Below are 24,717 nucleotides of genomic sequence, written 5' to 3'. Positions count from 1 at the left end.
CTTGTTAGAAATAAAACTTTTCTTAACAATTTTATTCTCTGTGCTTGGAATTTGTTACTTTAAACAGGTATCGTTTTTATACCTGTGGTGGTGTAAATGACCACGGTATGGTGCTCTTGCATTAAGAAGCCCGTGCAGGGGGCGTGTCCCCGCGGGCTGGGGGTGTGGTGCGGGCTCCCCTTCTGCTCCTAACATCGGGCGGGCGCTTCGTCCAATAGGAGACAAGCTTTGGAGAACGAATGTACTCCTTAGCCAATGAGAGAGTAGAGGGGCGGTGACAATGAGAGATGATTGGCGGAGCGGCTTATTTACCTGCAGCAGCTCAGACAGGAGGCAGGAGCAGGTTGGGTCCTGCAGTTACGGTGAGATGCTGTTGCTTTGATCCCATTTCGAGAAAAGCGGAAAATCGGTAAAATGTTGAATTATTGCATGTATTTTTATAGAGTTTAATGACGTATAGTGCTATTGCTCAGATTTAGGTTGCACACGTTACATTTAGACAACGGCGATGGACCACACACTAATTATGGTCATAAAACACAGATTATTGATGAGTGTTGTTCTGTAGTGTGCTGTTGACAGTGATGTGCAAATTCTAACGTGTACACAGCCATATTTACAAAAAAAAAGCCAACAATCTATGAATCCTAATTTTTATTTTAAATTAATCAGTTATTTCCTGAACTCTGTTTAATTCATTGCATTTTATTCCACAGTTTCTAACAGGACTGGCTGCTCCACAGACCCTTGATTCATAAAGGGACACAATAACCTGGAAACGGTATGTTGTTGTTGTTATTATTATTATTATTATCATCATCATCATCATTATTATTATTATTATTATTATTATTGTTATTATTAGGATCCTGATATTTTTGTTTTGGGGGGCGTGGTGGCGCAGTGGGTTGGACCGGGTCCTGCTCTCTGGTGGGTCTGGGGTTCAAATCTTGCGATGGACTGGCGTCCCGTCCTGGGTGTGTCCCCTCCCCCTCTAGCCTTACGCCCTGCGTTGCCGGGTTAGGCTCTGGCTCCCCGCGACCCCACATGGGATAAGCTGTTCAGACAATGTATGTGTGTGTATTTTTGTTCTTGCTTTTTTATTTCATCTTGAAATAAGTGTGTGCCAGGGGTCCCATCATATGCGTTTTTTTGGAGGAACTGGCAGCAGTGCTGGCGCTTGAGGCATGCTGAGGATTTATGAAATCAAGACCCAGTTTCATAAGCATAAAAAACATGTTTTGTGAGTCTTGGATTGGTTCATGCAAAGCGAATCCATCGAGCTGAAAGGAGTCCAGGTCCCTGACAAACATGCTCGCTATTGATGGCATCCGCTCATCTTAAAGGGTGTGAGTGTATCGTTAATCAGCACGTTTCTTTTTAATCTCGCAAATGAAAAATGAAATGTTTGGCAGCGTGCAGGTTCTAACTCGAATGAGAATGAAAAAGTCAAAACATCCAGATAAACCGTTGCGATGTACAGCATGAAGTCAGTGATCATTATGATGATGGTGCCTGTTGTTTTTATTTATGTATACACGTATTATTAACATCCATTGTTTGCTGTCTAGTCCAAGTGCTACTTTAACTGAATAAATTAATCAGTGTCAGGCTGAAGAACTCAAGGAGACATATTTAACTGAGATTAGTGTCTTGATGCCAGTTTAAATGACTGCATTTTAATACCGTTTAATACCAGTTTCCAGTTGTTCCTGTCATTTTTTTAATGAGAAAAATTATGATAATTTATGTTTGACATTTCTTTTTTGAAAAGAAATGATCATTTAAGGTAGTACTCAATTGTCAGGATCCTTTCATCTTAAGAGCATGGAAGTCTGATTTGTGAGTACAGGTGTTTTTTTTTTTTTTTTCATTTCACTAAATGTCTAAATTGTACAATAAATGTATTAGCTGAATGAGCTGATAGAGAATAATAGTAATTAATTTGAGTAATAATAAATTCAGTCAGTGCTGTGGAATAGGGTGTGAGGCAGAGTACACACTGGATGGGACACCAGGCTGTCACAGGGGCAATCATACACACTAATTCAGTCTCTCTCTCTCTCTCACACACACACACACACACACACACACACACACACAAAATGGCCAATTTAGTCACCATTTCCTCTGAAACACGTCTTTGGACTGTGGGAAGAAACCAGAGCACCTTGAGGAAACCCATGTGATGACAAGGAGAACATGCAAACTCTACAGAAAGCCCATGTCTGACTCCACAGGCTCCAGCGGACACTGGAGGAAACGTTGAGCCCAGTTTATCTCCTTTCCTTCTTCTTCATATCCCATCTGACATGGTGCTGCTGACGAATTCTCAAGGTGCGATCCAGTGGGCAGTGGGTTCAAATCTGGCTCAGGCTCTGTGGAGTTTACATGTCCTTCCTATGTTCTCATGGGTTTCCTCCAGGTTTCCTCCAAGTGCTCTGGTTTCCTCCCACAGTCCAAAGACATGCGTTTCAGGTGACCTGTTGACTCTAAAGTGTCCTTAACGCGTGTGTGAGTGAATGAGGGTATTTGATTGCCCTAGGATGGACCAGCATCCTGCCCAGGGTGTACCCTGCCTCACATGCTGTGTTTCCAGGACAGGCTCTGTACCACCGTGACCCTGCATTGGACAACCAGTTACTGATCATGACTGAATGTATGAATGAATATTCACAGACACACATAGAGTTTATATATTTTTTCTCAGAGTATATATTTTATTTTTATTGGTGGTCTGAATGGATGAATGGAGACCTTTTGAAAGGCTGTTACTGATTACCGGACACGGCTGTAAAAAAAGGGAAAGGTGATTATCATCACCAAAGGTAAAACACAGCCTGGATTATTTTTCTAATTAATTTTTTCTCTACTGCAACTTTAAACTTATTTGAGAGAGGAGATGAAGCATCCGCTGATAATAAGCGCCGAGTCCACGGTCCTTCGCCTCGCGCACGCCGTCCACTCCTCCCCCAGGTGTCTGCGCAGAGGGAGACTGATGCCAGGCCTGAAGTGGCAGAGTCTGGCATCTAGCAACTCCGTCACCTAGCAACGAGACCTAGGCTCATTCAGGAGAGCAACAACATGCTCCATCAGACCAGGCCACAAACAATGTGACCTTTGAGCTCTGCTGCTCATTTTTGCTGCCTTTCTACAGAGTAAGATGATGATAATAAAAGGAGGGGAAGCAGCTTTTTTTGTCCATCAATTCGTGAATAACACTGTAGTCGGTTTTTATGTCTTTTATAACTCAAGGTTGGCTTATATATAATATATATATATATATATGTATCACCACACACATAACCAAGCTGTATATATGGCTTGTCTCCCTATTTATATATAGTATATATACCTATAATAGGTAAGCAAAATCAGGTGTGTAAATCATAATCATTTAGTCTTGTTATAAGTTTATTTTAAAGTGTAAGATTCAGTTGTTCTAACTTTGTTTTAATATTTTCTACAAAAATACTGACCACCCCGCCAGGGCTACCACACTTTCAAGCAAAACTCTCTGTGTGTGTGTGTGTATTTTACAAGTGGGAAGAAGTCTATGGTTAAAGATGCCAAGTGGAAAAAGTCAGCGTATGAAAATGAGTCTTTTTGCTGAAAAGCAGGAACACACCGCGGAAGCAAAAGACGTCTCCGCGGTGTGTTATTGTTTCGTCTGTGGATATTGGACAGTTAGACTGTAAATCACAGAATTTGTTTCAATGGTGCCTTTAATGGAAAGACATCTTATCCATTGTGACTTACATTCACATTCTCAAATCCCAGTCCCACTGTAGTACCCATGAACAAGGTACTTACCCTGAACTAATACAGTAAAAATTACCAGCTGTAAACAAGGGTAAATCAGGGTAAGTGGCTGGATGTCGTACAAAGGGGTCAACAAAACAATCAGGAGGTTTGTTCTCTATGAAGAGTTAGATGATGAATAAAACAGCTGCGGGTTGAGCTCCAACATGCTGGGTTATTCAGCGCTCATGTCAGTCCTTGGTGGGTTCCCATTTCCTGCACGTGTGCCGGACCACCCCGCGTCCCTCACCTTCCATCCCTTTCCAGCTGGGATGGTTTAACAGCAGCCTGGACTTTACTGAAAGAGGATGATGAGGGTGGTGTGTCGGGCAGGGAGTCTGATGGCTCCTCAGTGAAAGTGCGCTTCCACAAAGCAGTTCCACCAAGAACATGCATGGAAACCTTCCAGTAACACATGGGAGCGTCTTGGGGCGGCCTGCATCTCACACGAGTTCAGACTTGGCTTCTGGACTCCAGAACCCCCAGCGACGCCAGGGCTTTGGACCACATTCCTTCAGTTCCGCATGAGCTCCTTTTCTGTTTGTGCAGAGCTGTAATGCCAAGACCAGAAAACAACAGCTCTGGATGAGCTCCCAAAATGTCACGTCGGGTGCAGTTTCTTCATGGAGGATTGGAATGCACACACCATCCTCACGTATCGAAGTTCATTTGTCCCATAAAATCATCCCATTAGGCAAATTCCCATTATTTCTTTAAAAAAAAAAGACTCAGTTCCCGTGCGAAAAATGTCACCGAAAATTATTAATGTCATTTTTAAAATGAATTGAATAAATCAAAATGAAATGCATTTTTATGCATGATGGCACCACCATATTTTATAATATTTGTAACAGAAGTGATTATTTCTAGCTTGTCTTTTAAAGTTATGTTTGCATTAATTTCTTCATTATCAATAAATGCTTGTTCAGCACAGGGTCACGGTGGTCCAGTGTCCATCCAGGAAGCGGAGGGTGTGCAGGGTATCACATTGGACTTTTTCATAATTTTCACACAGGTATTTCTGATATGAAATGAAGTTCACAAGGTCATTCCACATCTTCCAGTTTGAAACGTAGAAACTTCACCTTTCGAGGTGCTCTGCGGCGTTACCAACAACAGCAATTGTAGCTGAGTCAACAGTTACATGTTTATAGTTCATTTCTATAAGGATTCAGAGAACCAAGGTTCAAATCCCACCTACTGCTGTAATATCCTTGATCAAGGTACTCACCCTGAAGTAATACTGTAAAAATTACTCAGCTGTACGTGTAAATTAGTGTAAGCGGCTCAACGGTGTAAACTGCTTTGGAGAAAAGTCAGCAAAATTAATAGTAGTGATAGTGTTGAATCTACTACTTGAGTTATGATTTCTATGTACCTTAAACGAGGGCTGTGAGTGATTGAGATATTATGTGTGCGTTGCTAAATTCTGATTTAATCGAGTTTAACTTTTCGGAAATGTTTAATGCATTTTCCCTCGTCCGCATGCAGGGAGCCATGCCGATTTTGAGCATCTCTAAGACCGCACTTCACTTCTCATGTTAAACAAGGGAAAGTAGAGTGAGGAACTGTGATTTTCTACAATTTCCTGAGTTTCTCCACTCATTGGCAGCAGGGATAACACCAACCCCCGACACCTGGCTATAAAGCAATAAAGATCTCAACGTATAATGAACTGGCCCCACTGTCCAGAGACACTCTGCTATTGTACCTTTTAGGGAAATGCAGAGTCACAGCTTTTTTCAGCAAATTGATTTGATAGGATAGGACAGGGAATTCACAAAATATTCAGCAAGTGCATTTTTTAAAACTATATTATGATTCATGTTATCTGTGCAGTTAGTGTAGCACAGAGGCTCTTGGTAAAATCCACAGGTGATTTGCATGCTTTCCCATTTCCGAGAGCAGAGAGGAACAGGCAACATGAGTATGATGGGGGCCGAGGAAGACATCCCACTGGGCGAGAGGAAGACCATCACTGATTTCTGCTACCTGCTGGACAAGTCCAAGCAGCTCTTCAACGGACTGAGGTCGGCCCACGCATCCTCTCCGTGTGTGTGTGTCTGTTAATGTGCACACTTCAGCTTTAGCGACTACTGAGCTGTTCTATGAAACTTATATCTTCAATTTCACATTCATAACATCAGTCAATGTGTGTGTTTGAATGAGTGCCGCTATACTGGTGCGTGTTTGCTTTTCATAGATGCGCCAGCATATAGGGCCTGGTCTTCCTCTTTGCGTACCTTGATGTTTGTCGCCGGGATCGTTTCCTCTCCGCAAATGTGACGGCCCACACCTGTTTTTGTGGCGATTTAGGCGAGAGTCATTTTCCCATGTTAATCAGCCGCGTCATTTTTGAAGTTCGACGTTGCGAGGGCCAGAGTTTTTAGCTCCGCGTGCTAACCGTGCTAGCCATGCTAGCCATGCTAACCATGCTAACCAGCAATCGTGATTTTGTGGCAAAGTGTCAGCATCTTCCGAAGTCGATGGAGATGCTGCTGACATTTTGACGTCAAGGTCTTTTCTCAGGAATGTGGAGCTTCGGCGAAACCTTTGGAGGTTCAAAGAAGGCACTGCTGTGCCGTGATGTTGGGGCCACGCATGGCTAATACTGTCCAATATCCAGCTGTGAAAGGTCATGAAAGGTCATGTCCTTGACTTTATACTTCATTACTCATCTAGGCATCTGCTGCCCAGAAGATACCTCTTCAAGACCTAGGAAAAATGTCACACGTTGTTGGTTGTATCTCTAAGTTGATAGAAAGGGGACTGAATTTATGCGCCACGACGGTTTTCGGTTGCTTTTTGCCCTAAACCGATTTTTCTTTTAAGGCCGTAACCTTTCTTTCTCTTTAATCGTAATCCTGTTTATCATTTAATGTAGCCGGGTGTAATTACGCGGACATGAGGCCACGAGCAAGGCTTCTAGCTGAATACGATCGCAGAGACCGAGACCTTGACTGGCGCCGACTGTTTCAAACGCGATCACGTTTTTATCCGACCTCCTGTTCAAACAGCCTCTTATCTCCCAGCTTCCACACTGGCGTTTAGCGAGAGAGGATAAAAATGTCTCTGAAGTGACCCTTCCCCCAGCTCCACTTCCATTTCCAGCAATCTCTCATGTGTTGACGTAATTTTCTGTTTCTGAACAAGTAACTTCAGGATCATGATGCGAAAAGCCAGTATTCACCCATCCCTCACCCAACAGGGTTAATTGATTTTGTGAAACCAGGTCGTTAGGCAAATCCCTGATATTAAAGGCTTGCTTTGCCACCACTTCTTCTGGAAGAACACTAAACTGGTTCCCTAAAATTAAAGACAATAACTGTAAACACCATGCAAGTGAATTGATTTAATTCAGCCCACCATTCATGCTTTGCTTGGGTGAGTTTTATGGCCAGTTAATGGATGGGTGTGGAAATGCAGGTAGTGTTTGTCCTGATGGGGGTGCGGTGGTGCTGTGGGTTGGACCACAGTCCTGCTCTCCAGTGGGTCTGGGGTTCGAGTCCCGCTTGGGGTGCCTTGCGACGGACTGACGTCCCGTCTTGGGTGTGTCCCCTACGCCCTGTGTTACTGGGTTGGCTCTGGTTCCCCGCGACCCCGTATGGGACAAGCGGTTCTGAAAGTGTGTGTGTGTGTGTGTGTGTTTGTCAGAACCGCTTGTCCCATACAGGGTCACGGGGAACCGGAGCCTACCCGGCAACACAGGGCGTAAGGCCAGAAGGGGACGGGACACACCCAGGACGAGACGCTAGTCCATCACAAGGCACCCCAAGCGGGAATCGAACCCCAGACCCACCGGAGAGCAGGACCCGGTCCAACCCACTGCGCCACCGTGCCCCCTGTGTGTGTTTGTCCTGATTCAAATCTGCGAAGCAAAGACACTTGAAATACATAAATAAATTGAGTAAATGTTTCTTTGAAAATTTGTAACTCAAAAATTTAAGTACTAGGAGTGTTATAGGATTTATACGCACACACACTGCCTGAAACCACTTGTCCCAAGCAGGGTCGCGGCAAACCGGAGGCAGCACAGGGCGTAAGACTGGACTGTCTTCCGCAAGGCACCCCAAGCAGGACTCGAACCCCAGACCCACCGTAGAGCAGGACCTGGCCAAACCCACCACGCCCCCTGTCATAGACACACACACATTGTCTGAACCACTTGTCCTATATGGGGTCGCAGGGAGCCAGAGCCTAACACAGGGCATAAGGCTGGAGGGGGAGGCGACACACCCAGGATGGGACACCAGTCCGTCACAAGGCACCCCAAGCGGGACTTGAACCCCAGACCCACCGGAGAGCAGGACCCGGCCCAACCCACCACACTCCCTGTGATAGAATTGATCTTAATTTAATTTAACTTACACACCTTCCCAGAAAGGCAAAGGATTGTAAATGGACAGAGTCACACACGCATGCACGCTCACGCTCACACACACACACAAAGAGCAGGATTTGATGTACCAACACTGAGCTGAACCACACTCTCTTTCTAGCTGTTTCCGATGGAGATGGTGCCACTCTTACAAGGCTGCACTTGGGTGCCCTTTGTGAGATACCAGCTGGCGAATGTGTGTATGTGTGTGTGTGTGTGGTTGGAGGGTGCATGCTCATGCATGTATGTTCTAAAATGTGTGCAGACATGTGTATTTGTGACTGAATGAATTCGTGAGTGTGTATGTGCCCGAATGTGCGATTGGGTGAATGCCTGTCTGAATCCATTTTTGTATTTGTGTGTGAAAGCAAGATCAAATTAGTGTTTGAATAAATGAGTGTGTGTGTGTACTGTGCATATGTTTGCGTGTGTGTGCGCGCGTGTGCTCGAGAGCGTTATCGCTCCAGCCGCCGTTCCTCTCCTTGGCTGCCTCCAGATGTGTAGCCATGGCAACTGCCGTACGACAATGAGGGACCCTTAAGTTATTCGGGAAACCAGAACGAAAGAGAAAAACGGAGGCGAAACCCCCTTTGCATTCCTGCGCTCGTTACAGTCACATGGACTGACACACACTGGCAAATTATAGCATAAGCTGCATTTTTACAAATCGTATTCATATTCCCATATATAAAAAGTGGTACAGCAACCTACCTGTATACACTTTTCCAAAATTATTCCTGTAAACAGACCAAATATTGGAAAACCAGATTTTAAAAAAATCTATGAAATTATTCCATTATTTCTTACGGGGGAAATTCCAGTTTTTCCCAGACCCGTCCTAAGTTCCTTTATTTTACTTGATGAGGGGCGAAAATCTCCATCTCGTCCCCACAAAGCCAAAGGTCTGGTGTGCAGCTGCAGGGCACTGCGTGGATGGAGTGGGATTTGACCCTATCTTTCTCTCATGCTCCTCCCTCAGAGACCTCCCTCAGCACGGACACAAGCAGTGGCAGTCCTACTTTGGACGCACGTTCGACGTCTACACCAAGCTCTGGAAGTTCCAACAGCAGCACAGGTGTGAAGCCCCCAAAGTGTTTACCGCAGTAAGAGCTGTCAAAGGTAGCTATGGGCTGGAACGATGCGCAGTTTACCGCAGAGGCATCATTCAGCTGAGGGACTGTTCACCATAAGACCAGCTGACGGTTCAAACTGACAACTGTTCAAGCCCCCCTCCCAACCATTCTGGTGTTTGTGGGTTGCCAGGTTGTGAGTAAAAAAGGATGGTAGATTTAGATTCCCCAGTCTACCTGAAACACATGTCTTTGGACTATGGGAGGAAACCAGAGTACCTGGAGGAAACCCACATGAACACAGGGATAAAATGCAAAATCCACAGACTGAGTTTGATTCAGACCCACATCGAATCCCATAAAAGCAACCTGACAGATGCTTCGCTTTAACAGGCAGGTGCTGGACACTCGCTATGGACTCAGGAGGTGGCAAATTGGGGAGGTGGCCTCCAAAATCGGGCAGCTCTACTACCACTACTAGTAAGAAACCCGAATGCTTTGAATTTACTTTAGTCATATAAATATGAATTTGCGTGTAGTTGTTTGTCTAGTTCATGGATTTTTTTGTCCTCGCCTTGAAATGAAGCTTGCGCACATCTGAGACCAGCTACCTGAGCGAAGCCTTTTCCTTCTACTCGGCCATCAGACAGAGGTCCTACTACCACGAGGTCAGCAAGGAGGGAAGGTAAAGTGGCCCAGAATGCTGCTTTCTCTTCTAGCAAATTGGAAAATCAAACTTGAAACCATGTTCAGAATATCAGAACCGCTCTGGGCACCTTTAAATCCAGGCTTAAGACCCACATGTTCAAAGTCACTTGTGTCGAACATACTTGTGCACTTCTTCATAACTCGTACAGCATTTCCGAGTGAGAGATTCTAAATTTGATGACCTAGCTTTTACCATAGTGTGAGAGCGGTTGGCATTTGGTTTTGCTTTTCAAGAACAATAGCAGCTGGTAGTGTTATGGTTAGAACTGCTACCTTTGGACCCAAAGGGTGCAGATTCAAATCCCACCTCCAGCTTTAGTACCCATAAGCAACATACACTAACTTCCTCCAGTAACAATACTGAGCTGTAGAAGTAGGTAAATAATTGTAAGTTGCTTTAGAAAAACATTTCGGCCAAATGAATACAATGTAAATGAACAAAAGTGTATTGTTTGTCATAAACTGTACGATTAATCCGCATCCCCAAGTTGAATACAGGTGGTCCTCGGCTTGCAACGTGTATTTGTTCCTGTCACCACTCAGATTTGCTGTTAGCTGAAAATCCCCTTATACTGCGTTATATGAACTGTAACAATCTATAAGCAATGAACATGCATGAATATTAAATTGTACGGGCCTTTGTATAGAACTTTGTTATATTTTTTCACTTATTTTGCACATTATGTTAAAATAATACTAATCTAGAATAATAATAATGTAAATACAGTATAGTATTGATGAAATGAAACACAATAAGGTAAGCATGCATGGATAGTATAGTTAATATTTTAGAGTATTAATGAATAGTGAATAATTACCTTTTCACTTGCTAGTCATTATAAAAAAGAAGCAACTTGAAGAGACGGACAAAAAAAATGTGCAAACAAAATGCAGTCAGTGCTGGACACCCAGACACTAACTGTGACCCAAACAATAGCAGATGTGGTATCTTGCGGCAGGATAACCAGTTGATTTTGCCGTACAGCGAGTGGAACGGTCGTCCTTCAATGGTATAACCAAACGACATGAAAATAGTATAATAAGGCTGATGGGAAGGCCGTCGTAAGCCCAGGATGTCCTCGGTCACATATGTCGTAACTGAAGGATCAGCCGTAGTTCCTCGGCTTCGGAGATCTTGGCTGATTTGTCCCCTCTCCTCATTGTGCTCGTCTGATAGGCCAGAGCTGGTGGTGAAGAAACTGCGGTACTACGCCCGCTTCATTGTGGTCTGCCTCTTGCTGAACAAGATGGACCTGGTTAAGGTGCTGGTTAAGGTGAGGAGCATTATTTCAGTCATGGGTTCCATCATGTGCTCGCTGGTGCCCCGTGTGGTCACCAAAGGCATTACGCCAGATCTTATGAGAAATTCACATCAGTGACTTGGGACGTGACACGCCAGCATAACTGATTGCATTTCCTTTGCAGATATATTTATGCAAACTGAGTTAGAGAGAGATTGTATAAGTTTATATGGTAGAGAATTTGCTCAGCTAATTAGGGTTGAGTGCCTTGATCAAGGGTACGGCAGCCTGCGCCAAGGGACCCTGCAGCTCCAAGGCCTTTTGGTAGACTAGATGCTCTGTGCTGAGTCGTGTGTGTGTGTGCAGGAGCTGACGGACGAAATCGAGGACTACACCCAGCGCTTCAACACGGAGGACCAGCTGGAGTGGAACCTCGTGCTGCAGGAGGTGGCCGCCTTCGTGGAGGTATGGCATCGCACCCCGTTCCTTCATGGACACTTGTTCTCCACACCTGTGGGTTGACTTAGTACCTTTGAACTCTGGGCTTCTGAGTGTTATGTCATGACTGCTACAGATGGCAGACATAAGAGGAGCGTGAAATGCAGAGAGACCCCAGTGTGTGTCTCTTGGTTTATACTTTCCCTGTGTGACTGTGTTGGACAGGCGGACCCCGTGATGGTGCTGAACAACGACAATGCCATAGTGACCATCTCCAGCCGACAACAGGACGGTGCTGTGCCCCAGCTGGAGCCAGGCATGGTGGTTGGCCAGCTTGCTCTGGCAGACGCCCTTATCGTTGGCAACTGCAACAACCAGGTAGAAGCTCCGTGTCGAGGGACTGCGGTGCACGATGGTCTTGTAGATCTCCTTCCACTGTGAGAGACTGCTGAATTTGCTGGAGCAGCAGGTGGTGTAGTGGTTAGAGGGAAGGGATCAGGGTCGAATCCAACCGTCTGTTGCAGGACCCTTGATCATGGTACTTACCCTGATCTGATACATTAAAAATTGCCCTGCTTTATAAATGGGTAAATCATAGTAAGTAGCTTAACACTGTAAGTCACTTTTGGCGAAAAGTGTCCACTAAATGAATTAACGTAACACGTTACCTCTATTAATAATGTACACTTTCCCAAAACAGGAGTGGAGACATGTCCAGTAAAAAGTCGGAATTCGGAAAATAGGATATTTCAGTTCTTTAATAAGTTTAAAAATACACTGATTAACTACTTATACTTGTCAGGGTCGTAGTGGTCCAGAGCCTATACTGGAATCATTCAGCAGTACGCAAGGAGGGGTACACTTTGGACAGGACACCAGTAACATTGGAGGGTAGCCACAGATGGGCACATTCCACCCTATGGTCAATTTACAGTCACCAATCAACCTGAAACACATATCTTTAAACTATGGGAGGAAACCCACGTGGACCCAGGAAGAAAATGCAAACTATACAAAGAGTGAGCTGGATTTGAACCCAGGGCCCCACAGCCCAGGCATTGTGAGGCTGCACCACCATGTTGCCCTCAGAGATGCATACACTGCAAAATGAACTGTAGTGTGTGTGTGTGTGTGTGTGTGTGTGTGTGTGTGTGTGTGTGTGTCATGAGGTATTTCCCTTGGTCCGTGGTCCAGGTGAAGTTCAGCGAGCTGACCATCGACATGTTCCGCATGCTCCAGGTCTTGGAAAGGGAACCGATCAACCTGGCTGCACAGTCCGTCAAGCCAGGAACGCTGGTGAGATGGGGTTGAGATGCCAGAATGCAAGCAAAAATGGGCGTGCACACGGACACACACACACAAACACACACACATGCACACACACACGCACACACACAGTCACAAGCTATCAAGAAGAGTCCCACTACAATGGTTCAACCTGTTATTTTCCTACAGGAGCCCAGCGAGAAGCCGGCCAAGAGGGAAAACCCCCACAAGTACCTCCTCTATAAGCCCACCTTCAGCCAGTTGTACACCTTTCTGTCTGCCTCCTTCAAGGTCCGCCCCCTCCTCCTGGCCCCGCCTCCTTGCCCCACCTCTGTGAATAAGCCAACCAGTCGCTCCATTTAACTCGTTTCCGTTCAGCATCGCCCGTGGTCCACATGTTTGTCTTTCCAGCCTTTGTCCCCTAAGGAGGACTTAATTTGTTTTCCTTGTTAGCTCTGAGCTGTTTCTCTGTATTAGACGTCTCCGGTTCATCTCCTTGACCGCTAGCGGCGAACCGCCTCCACCTCACAGTTCGCAGGACCCAGCGCACTCTGCGCCAGTGGGAGATGAGCACTGCTATCTTTCTATCTCTTAGCAGCCAACAAAATGACAGCAAACAACCAAACTGCCAAGCGGAAGAACAATTGCAGTTTTACATTTAAGGCGAGAAAATATTCACTACGTATGCCGAGAATCCTTTGAAAGTCCTGTTAATGAAAATGTTTGGATTTTAAGCAGGGAATTTTGCTTTGCCTTTATGTATAGCCTTTATTCGACTGAACGCTGAGCTTACACATCACCTGCATCACGTCACTGAGCTATTTCAGAGAAGTGACCGCCACATGCAGACAACTGACAGACCTGTAGGGGGCGCTAATGTACAGATGAAATAACGTGACTCATTTTCACTCATTTTCGCTAACCCTTGTCCAAACTAGGGTCGCGGCAGTCTGGAGCCGTCCCGAAGGCATCGGACTCAAGGCTACATGACATAACTTGGCCAGTTTAAATATGGAACACGCTCCAAGCAACCACCCGCCCTGCTGGAGTAGCGCCAGCGATGCTGTCGAACGTTCGGGCACAGTCGCCAGATGGCAGAGCAATATTGAGTCCTTTTCTCAGAAGTGTAGCACGTTTGGGGGCGTGTGACACACACCGAAGGGACAACCTTTGCTCGTCTGCCAGGGATGCAATTAAAACAGGCTGCCTGAACAGGGGCGCCTCCATGTCCCTGGTGTCTCCATCGCTCTCCTGTCCCCTGGGATCTTCCTGGTCTTGTCGTTCCATAATAAAAACAGGCTGCTACAGCTCCTTGCTCTGTTGTTGCTTCTGGGCTCCAGGTCTGTTTTACACAGTGTAATGTGATGGACTTAATTCCATCAAGTTGCAGCACAAATTGTGTTGAAATTGTGCCATGTGAATTTCGTTCATGGCAGGTCCGTTCGTAGCAGTGGGAAGAAAAGAAAGTTTTGCATGGTTGCTTTGTTATGTATTAATGGAAACGGCATTTAATTTTCTTCCTTTTGTCACATTATGTGGGAATAGTGGTGTATGGATTACAGCTGCTGTTATCAGATGCAAAGGTTACAGGTTCAAATCCCAGCTACGTATATCTGTAGTGCTCTTGATTGTGCTATTCACCTTGAATTGCTCCAGTAAAAATTGTGTAGTTGTAGGAATGGGTAAATCAGTGTGAATACCTTAACAGTATAAGTCACTTTGGAGGAAAGTGTCATCTAATAAATGTGTTTTATTTCCTAGTTGAGGATTTGTTTGGGAATTTTTTCATTCATGTCCAAGAGACTGTTTTTATAGGCTTTGCAGTCTTCAGATTAGTCTTTTCCTTTAATTTTGGGTTTGCTCTGCGTTTTTACTAGGTGATGATAATGACTGTATTTACTGTGCTCTGCCCCAACCCCATTTTTCCCTCTGAAACTGATATCTTTATTAAATTCACTGTCATAATGCAATGGTTCATATTAGTGCAAGTATTGTGTTATTGCAGGGTTATTATTACGTCCCTTAACAATTTGAAAGTAGGAAGATTTGAAGACATCTTATGTCTGCGTCCTTGTCTGACTGGGTGGTGCTGTTTTAGGAGCTGCCGGCCAGTAGCGTCCTGCTCCTCTACCTGTCTGCCACTGGAGTTTTCCCCGTTGGACATGCTGAGTATGAAGGTAGGCCATAACTCATAACTCGTCTCATCTGTCCCACACCTGCAATCGTTAACCTCTACCTGTTGCTCTCTGCGGATGTAACTTCCTCTTTGCAAAAGTCTGAGATGTAGCACCTGTCCTAGGTAATGATGCCCCAAGCTGGAATCTGATTGGTTATCATGAGCGCAAAGGCTCCTCCCCTTCCTGTGCTCTCTGTGGATGTAACTTCCTTTTTACAACAGACTGATAACCGATTGGTTATCATGAGAGCACAGGCTCCTCCCCTTCCTCTCTGGTTAGCTAATGAACCTCACGCCATGAAGTCCCTCCTTTCTGGAGGAGTTACATGAGAGCAGGCGCTCGCCAGGCTCCTTTCTCAGATGGTTTAGACAAGTCCAGACTTGTTGCCAGCTTAGCGTAGCCTGTCCTTTTGCTGAAAAATTCTGGAAATGTATTCAGCCGCTTATCATCCTACTCTTGCTCCCTCAGTGAAATCATCTGGGAAACTCTAAAATCTAAGGACAACTTCCTTAGACTGTTCCTAAGTCAATTTGTTTGTAAATGAAAAGTCACATTTTCCACTCAGTCGCAGTCAGGAAATGCTGAACAATACAGATGTTATTATCCCCAATTTATTACTTGAGCCGTGTGGAAAAATCAGTAGTTATCATGAATAAATAAATGCTCTACGAGGCTTTTATCGTTTCATATCAATTTTAAACTACACTGAAAATAAAACCAATTTGAATTTCCTGAAAATAAAAAAATCACGTAAATCCTCAACCTCCAGATCAATACAATTGCTCACCAGTTTATGACAATAACCTGTGCTGTATTCATCGACTTCTGGCCATTTTCGGCGATCTCCATCGTGAACAAACGCTCAATAACGAATCCCTGGATTTACTCATGGGCTCGGTTTTGTAAAAATCTTGGCTATAGCTGTAAAAAATTAAAAATGTACCTTGTAAGACTTTTTACGTTAACGTTCTCGTGAACTTCAAACTGTGTTAAAATCAAAACGACAGAAAGTAAAAGCACGTCATCTCCACAAACTCCTATTCGGTGCCGATCGTTGACAGATTCATCCCGCAGACATGAGACGGATGTTTGCCGTCTTGGTTCTGATCGCTGGCGGCGATGAACGCCACACATGAGCCGTAAACACGGAGGAAGCGAGGTGAATTAATGCGGTCCCGCACACGCTCCAGTTCTGTTTGAGGGTGTTTTACTGCCACCCGTCTGCTTGGCCTGTAAACGCAGGTCGCTATGGCTCTGCAAGTAGAAAATGCAGATTAAGATTAAACCGGAAGACGTTTGCGTGTTAGAAAATCCAGATGGAGATTCGGAAGCACGTCGCGTACGTAACATGAGGATCCGGTGAACTTGCTGCTTTTTCGAAGCAGCCGCCATCGGGTCATGTTAATGGAAATTTCCGCATCGATCGCTCCCCTGCGCTTAGGCCAGACGGACAGCCGTTATGTTGAGTCCTATTGACTCAATTGATTTTTCTTCTGTGAAATTATGAGGACATGATTCCCTCGACCCCCCGCGGAGCGCGCCGATCTCGATGAGGGGTTCTTACCTCTTGCCTTACCTTAGACAGGGTCACTGCAGTCTGGCTCTGAATGAAGTCCATTTCACCAGTTAGGTACAGGAACCCTTAAGCCTCTCAATGACCCATAATGCACTGGGAGGAGGGAAAGGACCCCAACACATGTCCAAGGGACCCTCGAAACACATCTGGTAGCGTTTGGATCAACAGGAGTAGAGGATGGCAGCAGCGACAGTGGGTGGCGTAGTGGCTGGACCTGCCATTCTTGGACTTGAAGGGCTGAGGCTTCAAAGACCCTGAATTAATACAGCAAGAATTACCAGGTGTAAATCAGTGTAATTATCTATAAATTACAAGTCGCTTTGGAGCAGATAAATAAACATATGTAAGGCATCACGCTGATTATTTCAGCTTTCCTGTTTGATGCTCCTCGTGAGTTTGAGAGGCAACGAGTGTGTCATCATCATCATTGTCGTCATCATCATCAGCATCGTCATCATCGCTGTCTGTGTATGACACGTTTCGTTGGGCGAAGTGTGTGTATTGCTCCACTGAAATGTGTGTCGTGCCTTGGCCGTTACGCCCAGGCCCCTATGACCTCGGGGGTGTCATGACCAGCAACAGCCGTGACTCGGTCAACGAGGAGACGGTCCAGAGGAGGAGCCAGGCGCAGAAGGAGATGCACTGGTGAGAGTACAGAGCCGTCTCAGACTTCGTTCGCACCTTCGCCTCCGACCGCAGGGCAACACGGAACCCAAACGCCGGGTTTCCCTCAGCAAGGTGGGATACTGTACGGGTTACATGCTGTCCCTCAGCTTCTCGGAGGTTCCTTCGGCCCCTCAGTTCTGCAGGGTAAATTCACAGTTTTACTCGTGTATATCTATGTGTGTGCTTTTAGAAATAAGAGAGAAGATCGGTAGCCCTGGAGAATTAGTTTGATTTTAGTGGTTTATTTATGGACGTTTCAGCAGAGAAGGGAGGATAAAAACTATGTATGTACTGTATATACTGTATACATTTCAGCTGTTCAAGATGAGTACTGTACTTGTGGCCGAAAGGTTAATTGTTCAGTTTGTATGTGGGGGCTCTGTGGTTATTATTATTATTATTATTATTATTGGATGCAGTCATATCCTGTCCAGGGTGTACTCTGCCTCCTGTCCTATGTTTCTGGGATAGGCTGTACATGACCATGACCCTCCATTGGACAAATGGTTACTGATAATGGATGGATAGATGGTTTATAGATGGATGGTAATGTTGATGATGATGATTATTATTACTACAACTATTATTATTACTGTTATTAATAATTATTTTACTTTTATTTATTACTATTTAGCTGACATTCTGTTGTTGTGGTCATCTATATCTTATAACATATAACATATGAGGCAGGGTACATCTCGAATGGGGCACCAGACCATACAATAATAATAATAATAATAATAATAATAATAATAATAATAATAATCTCAGAGCCTCAGGATGCAAACTGAACAGTTAACCTTTCGGTCACAAGCCTGGTCCATCTGGTCCACCTGCTGTTCTCTGGGAGCGGCTCACTGTGGGCCGTGTCTCATTCTCTCTGGTCCCATGCGTGTCTCAGCCTCCACCCGGGGGACCTGTACCCCTTCACCAGGAAGCCTCTCTTCATCATCGTGGATTCATCCAACAGCACGGCCTACAAGGTGAGAAAGTTCTGGAAGAACATGAAGGTTGCAGTGACCATGTTTTACACATAGTAATTTGTATACGTTGACTTATAATGTCTAAGATGTCAAGTTTTTTTAGCACATATTTTGTAATCCAATTTATGAATCGGTTATTATTTTGAAGCTGAACGAGGAAAAATGTGATCATTAATCCAAATGATTGTTTTACTACTTATCACACATGTAACCAGTTTTGGTGCTGGTTTCAGGGTTAGAATGAATCCGGTTACTATGATTAGTTGCAACGGAATCCATTTTTCTGTGCCCACACCGCCACCTGGTGTCCAAAGTTGAAATTACACGTGTTCCCCACTTACTGCTTTTACTATTTATGTGAAAAAAACTGAAAAAGTTTTGAAACTGCCAGAATCGAACAAATTGAAGCAATTGCAAACTGATTATCGAAACTGTATGGGTAGAACTGCAATATTTATTATTAAAAATATTGCATTCCAAGGCTGGACTACTAGATAGGGTGATTGTAAACCTTCCAAAATCTATTTCTGGCAATTTTTGGAATAATAATTACACCAGCCAGCACTGTGGGAATACATGAACCACAGAGAGTTTTAAGAGGGTCATAGATCTAGCTTTTCCTTATCAATGAAATACATTGAAACCACGGCAACAGTAATGATGCTATGGTTCTACTTTATAAGGGTTTGATTATCCAATACTGACAATAATGCCATGATACATGTGCTCATTTCCCGCAATATTAGGACAAAAAAGTGGTTTAGTTATTGCATTATTAACCTTAAGTATGAAGCAGATCAAGATTAAGTCGAATCAGGCATGTAAATCATAACCATTCATTCCTTTTATAAGTGTATTTTAAGATTTAACATTTCGATTTTATTATTTTAATATCTTATACTAGAATAATGTCCATGTCTATAGGATTCACATGCGTTCATGCAGCACAGTACAGTTAGCTACTTAAAATTGTTTGCCCTTCTATGCAGCTCAGAATTTTTAAAGTATTAGCTCAGGGTATCTCCACTAGGAGTGGGTGTCAACCTGGATCCAGGATTCTTCAGACAGTACGGCAGCAACTCTAACCGCTACGCCACCTGCTGCTCGATTAGTATAAACAAATTTCTCTGAAAAGCAGGGACATCGTGTTCCATTTAGAACAATGGAATTACACTATTAAAGTGAGCAAACTTTAGTAATAAGTAACATCGTAATGAGTTCTTTCATAAGGTGCACAGTGCAGCTGGTGTCCTGCCTGCATGGGCTGTTCCGTTGGCAGAGAGTCGCCTGGCCCTGATCACGAGCGCCTCTGTGTCGTGTTTTCCGCAGAACTTCCTGAACCTCTTTGGACAGCCGCTGGTGTGCCTGCTCTCTCCCACAGTGTACCCCAAAAGCATCCAAGGCATGTTCCTATCTATCTATCTATCTATCTATCTATCTATCTATCTATCCGTCTGTCCGTCCGTCCGTCCATCAGTCACCCTAAATAGTTTTAGAATTCCTCTTTTAGGCTCATCGAAGAACTCAGTCTAAAATTTTCTGTGCTTTAAATTTATTTATTTTTTTTGTGCAATTTATAGTCCATATTAAAAGAAAATTTACCAACAATATCATACAATATTACAATTTTGTATCTATCTATCTATCTATCTATCTATCTATCTATCTATCTACGTACCCTCTTTTACACCTATTACTACAGCTAATTGTTCATCTCAAATGGTCTATGCCTCAAGGTCACAAAGGTCGTATTTCATGCACCACGGTGAAGGATGCACACTGCACATTGTACCCTCGGTACGGCGTCTGCCGTGGTGTCCGTGTCGACGGATGGAAGTGCCGCGTCGCGTCACCTCGCGTCCTCCCGGCTCGTGTTGCGGTTGTAGTGTCCCTCACGGTCCCTCCTCGTTGTCCATCAGACCGGTCGCAGCGCGGCAGCCTCTTCACCCTCTTCCTGTACAGTCCGTTGGTGGCCTTCCTGTCCGTGTGCGGCCTGGGCAGCCTGCGCCTGGGCTTGTGGGAGAAGGCCCAGGAGCTCCTGCACCTCGTGTACCGTGAAGTGGGCCAGATAATCGCCCGCTCCCGCAGCATAGGTACCGCCGCCGCAGCCTGTACCGCGGGCCAAACGGGGTTTTCCATCATCAGCTCGGGCACTGACCTACCCTTTAAACGGAGGAAGACAGACAGGGGTTTTAGAAGAAGGGCTCTGGTTGCACCTAAAGACCTGGATACCTGGATGCCTCTAATTCGTAGGCTTCGCGGCAGCTGGACCGTAACAAGAACGAAGGAAAGAGCTTTATTTTCACGATATTAGAAATGCAGTAAACAACACGCGCATTATCTTCTCAATCCAAGGGGCTTTTTTTAAACATATACACTAATATAATATTTCAGTACTTAAATTGTTAATTTTTCAGCTGACCCTTTTCCCCAAAGTGACTGACAGCGTTCAGTTTTTACACCGAGACACTTATTCAGCAGGGTAATTTTTACTGTATCAATTTAGGGAGGTATCTTGATCAGGGTACTACAGCAGGAGGTGGAATTTGATCCCAGGTTCAGCGATTGGAAGGCGATGACTCTTAACCGCTGCGCCACCTGCCTGTACATTAGAGTAGAGAATCTTCGGCCTTCTAGTCCACAGACTCCTCCTAGAAGAATGTCCATAAACTGAAGAATATATTGCCCTCAATTTATCTTATTGATTACCCTCATATAGAAATATGTCAGATTGTTATAATAGGGTAATATTGATATTTTATATTTATCGCTCAGTTAGCAAGCCTACACTTCGCAGACCCTCAGAATGTCATCCTCAGATACCAGGTTTACACATCCGCCCATCCGCCCATCCGCCCGTCCCACCCTGTCCCCCGTCCGTCTCCTCGTCTCCTGTCTCCTTGCAGACCAGGCCTTCCTGCAGTTCTACGGGGACGAGTTCCTGCGCCTGCTCCTCATCCGCTTTGTGTTCTGCTCAGCGGTCCTGAGGCTGCACAAGATGTTCCGCGTACGTTAGCACGTTAGCATGTTCGCCTGCTATTCCCTCTTGTCGTGGCGCTCTCCGCTTGACATCGAAGGGCCTGTGCGCCTCTCGTTCAGGATTCCCGGAGCTTCCCGGAGTCCTACCCCCAGCTGCCCAAGATGGACACGGTGGAGAACAGCCTGCTGCAGAAGCGCGTGCTGGAACTGGCGGCCATGCTGGACGTGCAGAGCCTCTTCTTCAGCAGCACGCTGGACGGATGCTGAGCCCCGGCCCCAGCAGCACCGGCCTACAGCGGATGCTCGAAGGCCCCTTCTCTTCCCTTGCACTGATTTTTCAAAGGTTGTGGACTTTGCTACGGTCCAGTTCTTTTCGTTTTCTCATTAGTCGACATCTTTTCTACTTCAATAATTATAATAATAGTAATAATAATAGCCGATCATCCTTAGAATATATTTTTCTACACGTGGTCAATTTTATATTGCAGTTTTTGATCATTTGGGTTCACACACAGGCAGGCAGCAGGCAGTTAGGGGCCCACACAAACACATTGAAGGATGCTGCTTCGAAAGATTAAATAAGAAGCAGTGATTAAAAGGCTTGGACGTCCAGGCTCAGGGGGGCCTTATAATGATTCTGGTTCTGCGAGCAGGAACAACCGTTTAGCGAAGTGCCTTTGTCATCCTCTACCTGTAAACATTCAGCAGGTCTGGATGAACTCAAAGGCTTTGATGACTCATTGACCCCATGTTGAGATCTTAGGGTTTACAGCGCTGCTTCAAAGTATGTGAAGCCCTTGTGGCCCTTAGTTTTACCACGAAATGGTTATTTAATGAGGATCAGTGTTTCTCAGGTGACGCAACAGGTGTAAAAATCAATTCCATATGGAAAATTGTGTGCGTAGTAGAAATACACGAGTAGGGCAGGTGTAAAAATAAGTGAAGCCCAAGTTGAACTGGGTAAACTGAGTAGGTAAGTGGAGCCAGGGGTGTAAATCTCTCACACACACACAGTCTTAAACCGCTTGTCCCAAGCGGGGTCGCGGCGAGCCGGAGCCTAATCCGGCAACGCTGGGCGCAAGGCTGGAGGGGCAGGGGACGCACCCAGGACGGGACGCCGGTCCGTTGCAAGGCGCCCCAAGCGAGACTCGAACCCCAGACCCACCGGAGAGTAGGCCCTGGTCAAACCCACTGCGCCACCGCACCCCTCCCTGTAAATCATCATTATTTATTAATTTTATAAAGAGATTTCTTTTCAAGATTTAGATCTGATAAGTTTATTTTGATATTTTATATAACAATAATGACCTTCCCTATATAGTTCACATACTTTCAAGCAGGACTGTATATGTGAACTCAGAACCCCAGTAAGAGCCAGTAATAGAGTGTGTGCAGACCTTGATCGTGCACCCTGGTAAAAGGGTAAAACTAGTGGCAGCCTTCAGGGGTAAAAAAAAAATAAAGAAATAAATGAAAAAACACGATATGGTGCTAGAAACAACACTTTCACACAATTGTTTCTGAGTCCAGGTTCGAAGTGCTGCCATTCTCATCCCCTACATGTGAATTACGAAAATCAAATAAGTGCCAGATTTGTTACATTCATCCTGTTTCGTTGCGAGTTTGTTTTTTAATGTTGATTAGGAAAAGAAATACAAGTAAAGGAAGCGGCATGAACATAGTTACAGAGAAATATAATATATATTTGTATATATTTCATATGCGCTGTGACACCATGCAAGCCCTTCCCTCTCTCCTCATACTACAGGTGATGTGACCCGCTCTGCTTTGCCTTTGACCTTTGTGGGTCATTCACACCTCTTCATATAATTTGTATATTCGAAATGGTTAATAATCAGTCATAGCTCAACAACTAATCGAGGTTTTTTCTGTATTTAAACACATTTAATAGGTACATATTGTGCTGTCGCTCAGCAGAACCTGGTGCTTTTCGAGTCGTCACTCACAACATAAGACGAGACTCGCTGTCTTACGGGGACTTGCGGGACAACGATATTAAAACTGAGAAATAATTGTCATTTGTTCGAGAACCAAAGAGACCTGAAATATTATTTAAGCTCCTTTCTATGGTTTAATGTTTGCTTTAATGTACATCCCTAATAAAAGGCTGTGGTGTCCTGGTGCTTTAATCTATTTCTACCGTTATCTGACAAGAATTTCAGTATCTTTCTTGGTCTCCTTATGGTTTGAGATGAGATGTAATCAAAGCGGGTAGTATAGCATGTAGTGTAACAGCAGGTGGCGTAGTGGCTAGAGCGCCGATGTGGTTAGAGGTCCCAGTTTTGAATCCAACTTCATGCTGCAGTATGCTTGATCAAGGTACTCGTCCTGAATTGGTCCAGTAAAAAATACCCTACTGTAAAAATGGGTAAATCAACATAAGCAGTTCAACATTGCAAGCTGTTTTGGAGAAAAGCATCAGCTAAATAAATAAATACGATGTAAGTGAGGTGCTGAAAAGCACAGGGATCATTGCGATGAGACAGATTCAGTCCTAATATAAGAAACCGGCATCTGATTTTGTAAAATATAAGACTCATATTGCAAATACAACACACACATTTTCATTGTAGAAGTGCTCCTGTGTAACACACATAGACCTTTTCGACACAGTCTCTTTATCGATGTCTGATGGCATGTTGAAAATTAAGATGTGGGTTTTTTTTTTTTTTTTTTTTTTGTAAATGTAATTTGTGGGGCTAATCTTGTTACTGGGTTAGTAGAGGTATTTTTTCTGAGGTTCCTACTATTGTGGGAAGGTATAAAATACACACTTTAATGGTCAGAATACTCTTTCTTTATAAGTTAAGGGGTTCTAGAACTAGTACTTTCAACTGCTTGCTGTTTTATCCTGTCTGTCTTTATCATAATGTTGTTTTCACTGTTACAAGCGTACGCTTCCTGATGTTGTTAATAACTGATATAAGAAGAAAATATAAATATAACTGGAAAATGTCTTTTAGCAATTCATGCAGTGCTTTTAAGAAATAAATAAACCTTATGATTGTTCAGTTTCTACAGAACTCTTGTGTCCATGCTTTAGTATGCAAAATTATTAATTGTATTAATTATTTCATTTCTTAAATGGTTTACCTATTCTGCATGAGAAAAAAAAAAAATAAAAAATTTTGTCACACACTTTTAGTTAGTGTTAAGTACCTACAAGGTAGATGAACCGTGAACAATGTTCTTTCAGTCACAAAATTACAAACTCTTCTTATTTCAGGACTAATAAATATTCATCCATAATTGGTACTTTTGAAATTATTTCGAAAATTTGAAATAACCTTGGTTGGGTTAGATGCTGTAAGGCTTGGTCTGACTTGTGACATCAGATGCCTGGAAGCTTCAAATTTTTATAAACGGTATATATATTATGTTGCTCTAAAGTAATTTGAATTGTTGTAAAAGGA

At 44.2% G+C, this 24,717-nt stretch overlaps 1 protein-coding gene across 1 annotated transcript; it reads left to right on the top strand.

Moving 5' to 3' along the window:
• Positions 1–319: 319 nt before the first annotated feature.
• Positions 320–24,322, top strand: LOC108921808 (protein SCAI-like). The gene is made up of 18 exons (XM_018731521.2): positions 320–362; positions 717–781; positions 5,710–5,831; positions 9,159–9,254; positions 9,643–9,729; positions 9,836–9,934; positions 11,135–11,231; positions 11,565–11,663; positions 11,862–12,014; positions 12,831–12,932; positions 13,092–13,193; positions 15,001–15,079; positions 17,201–17,300; positions 18,223–18,304; positions 19,634–19,706; positions 20,224–20,397; positions 21,211–21,311; positions 21,404–24,322. Exons 3-18 carry the CDS (start codon positions 5,725–5,727, stop codon positions 21,548–21,550), a joined length of 1,698 nt encoding a protein of 565 aa, XP_018587037.2. The 5' UTR covers positions 320–362; positions 717–781; positions 5,710–5,724; the 3' UTR covers positions 21,551–24,322.
• The last annotated feature ends 395 nt before the right edge of the window (positions 24,323–24,717 follow it).

The sequence above is a fragment of the Scleropages formosus genome, chromosome 17 (genome assembly GCF_900964775.1).
Source record: "Scleropages formosus chromosome 17, fSclFor1.1, whole genome shotgun sequence".
Taxonomy (NCBI): Eukaryota; Metazoa; Chordata; class Actinopteri; order Osteoglossiformes; family Osteoglossidae; genus Scleropages; species Scleropages formosus.
This window is presented reverse-complemented; position numbering and strand designations above follow the sequence as displayed.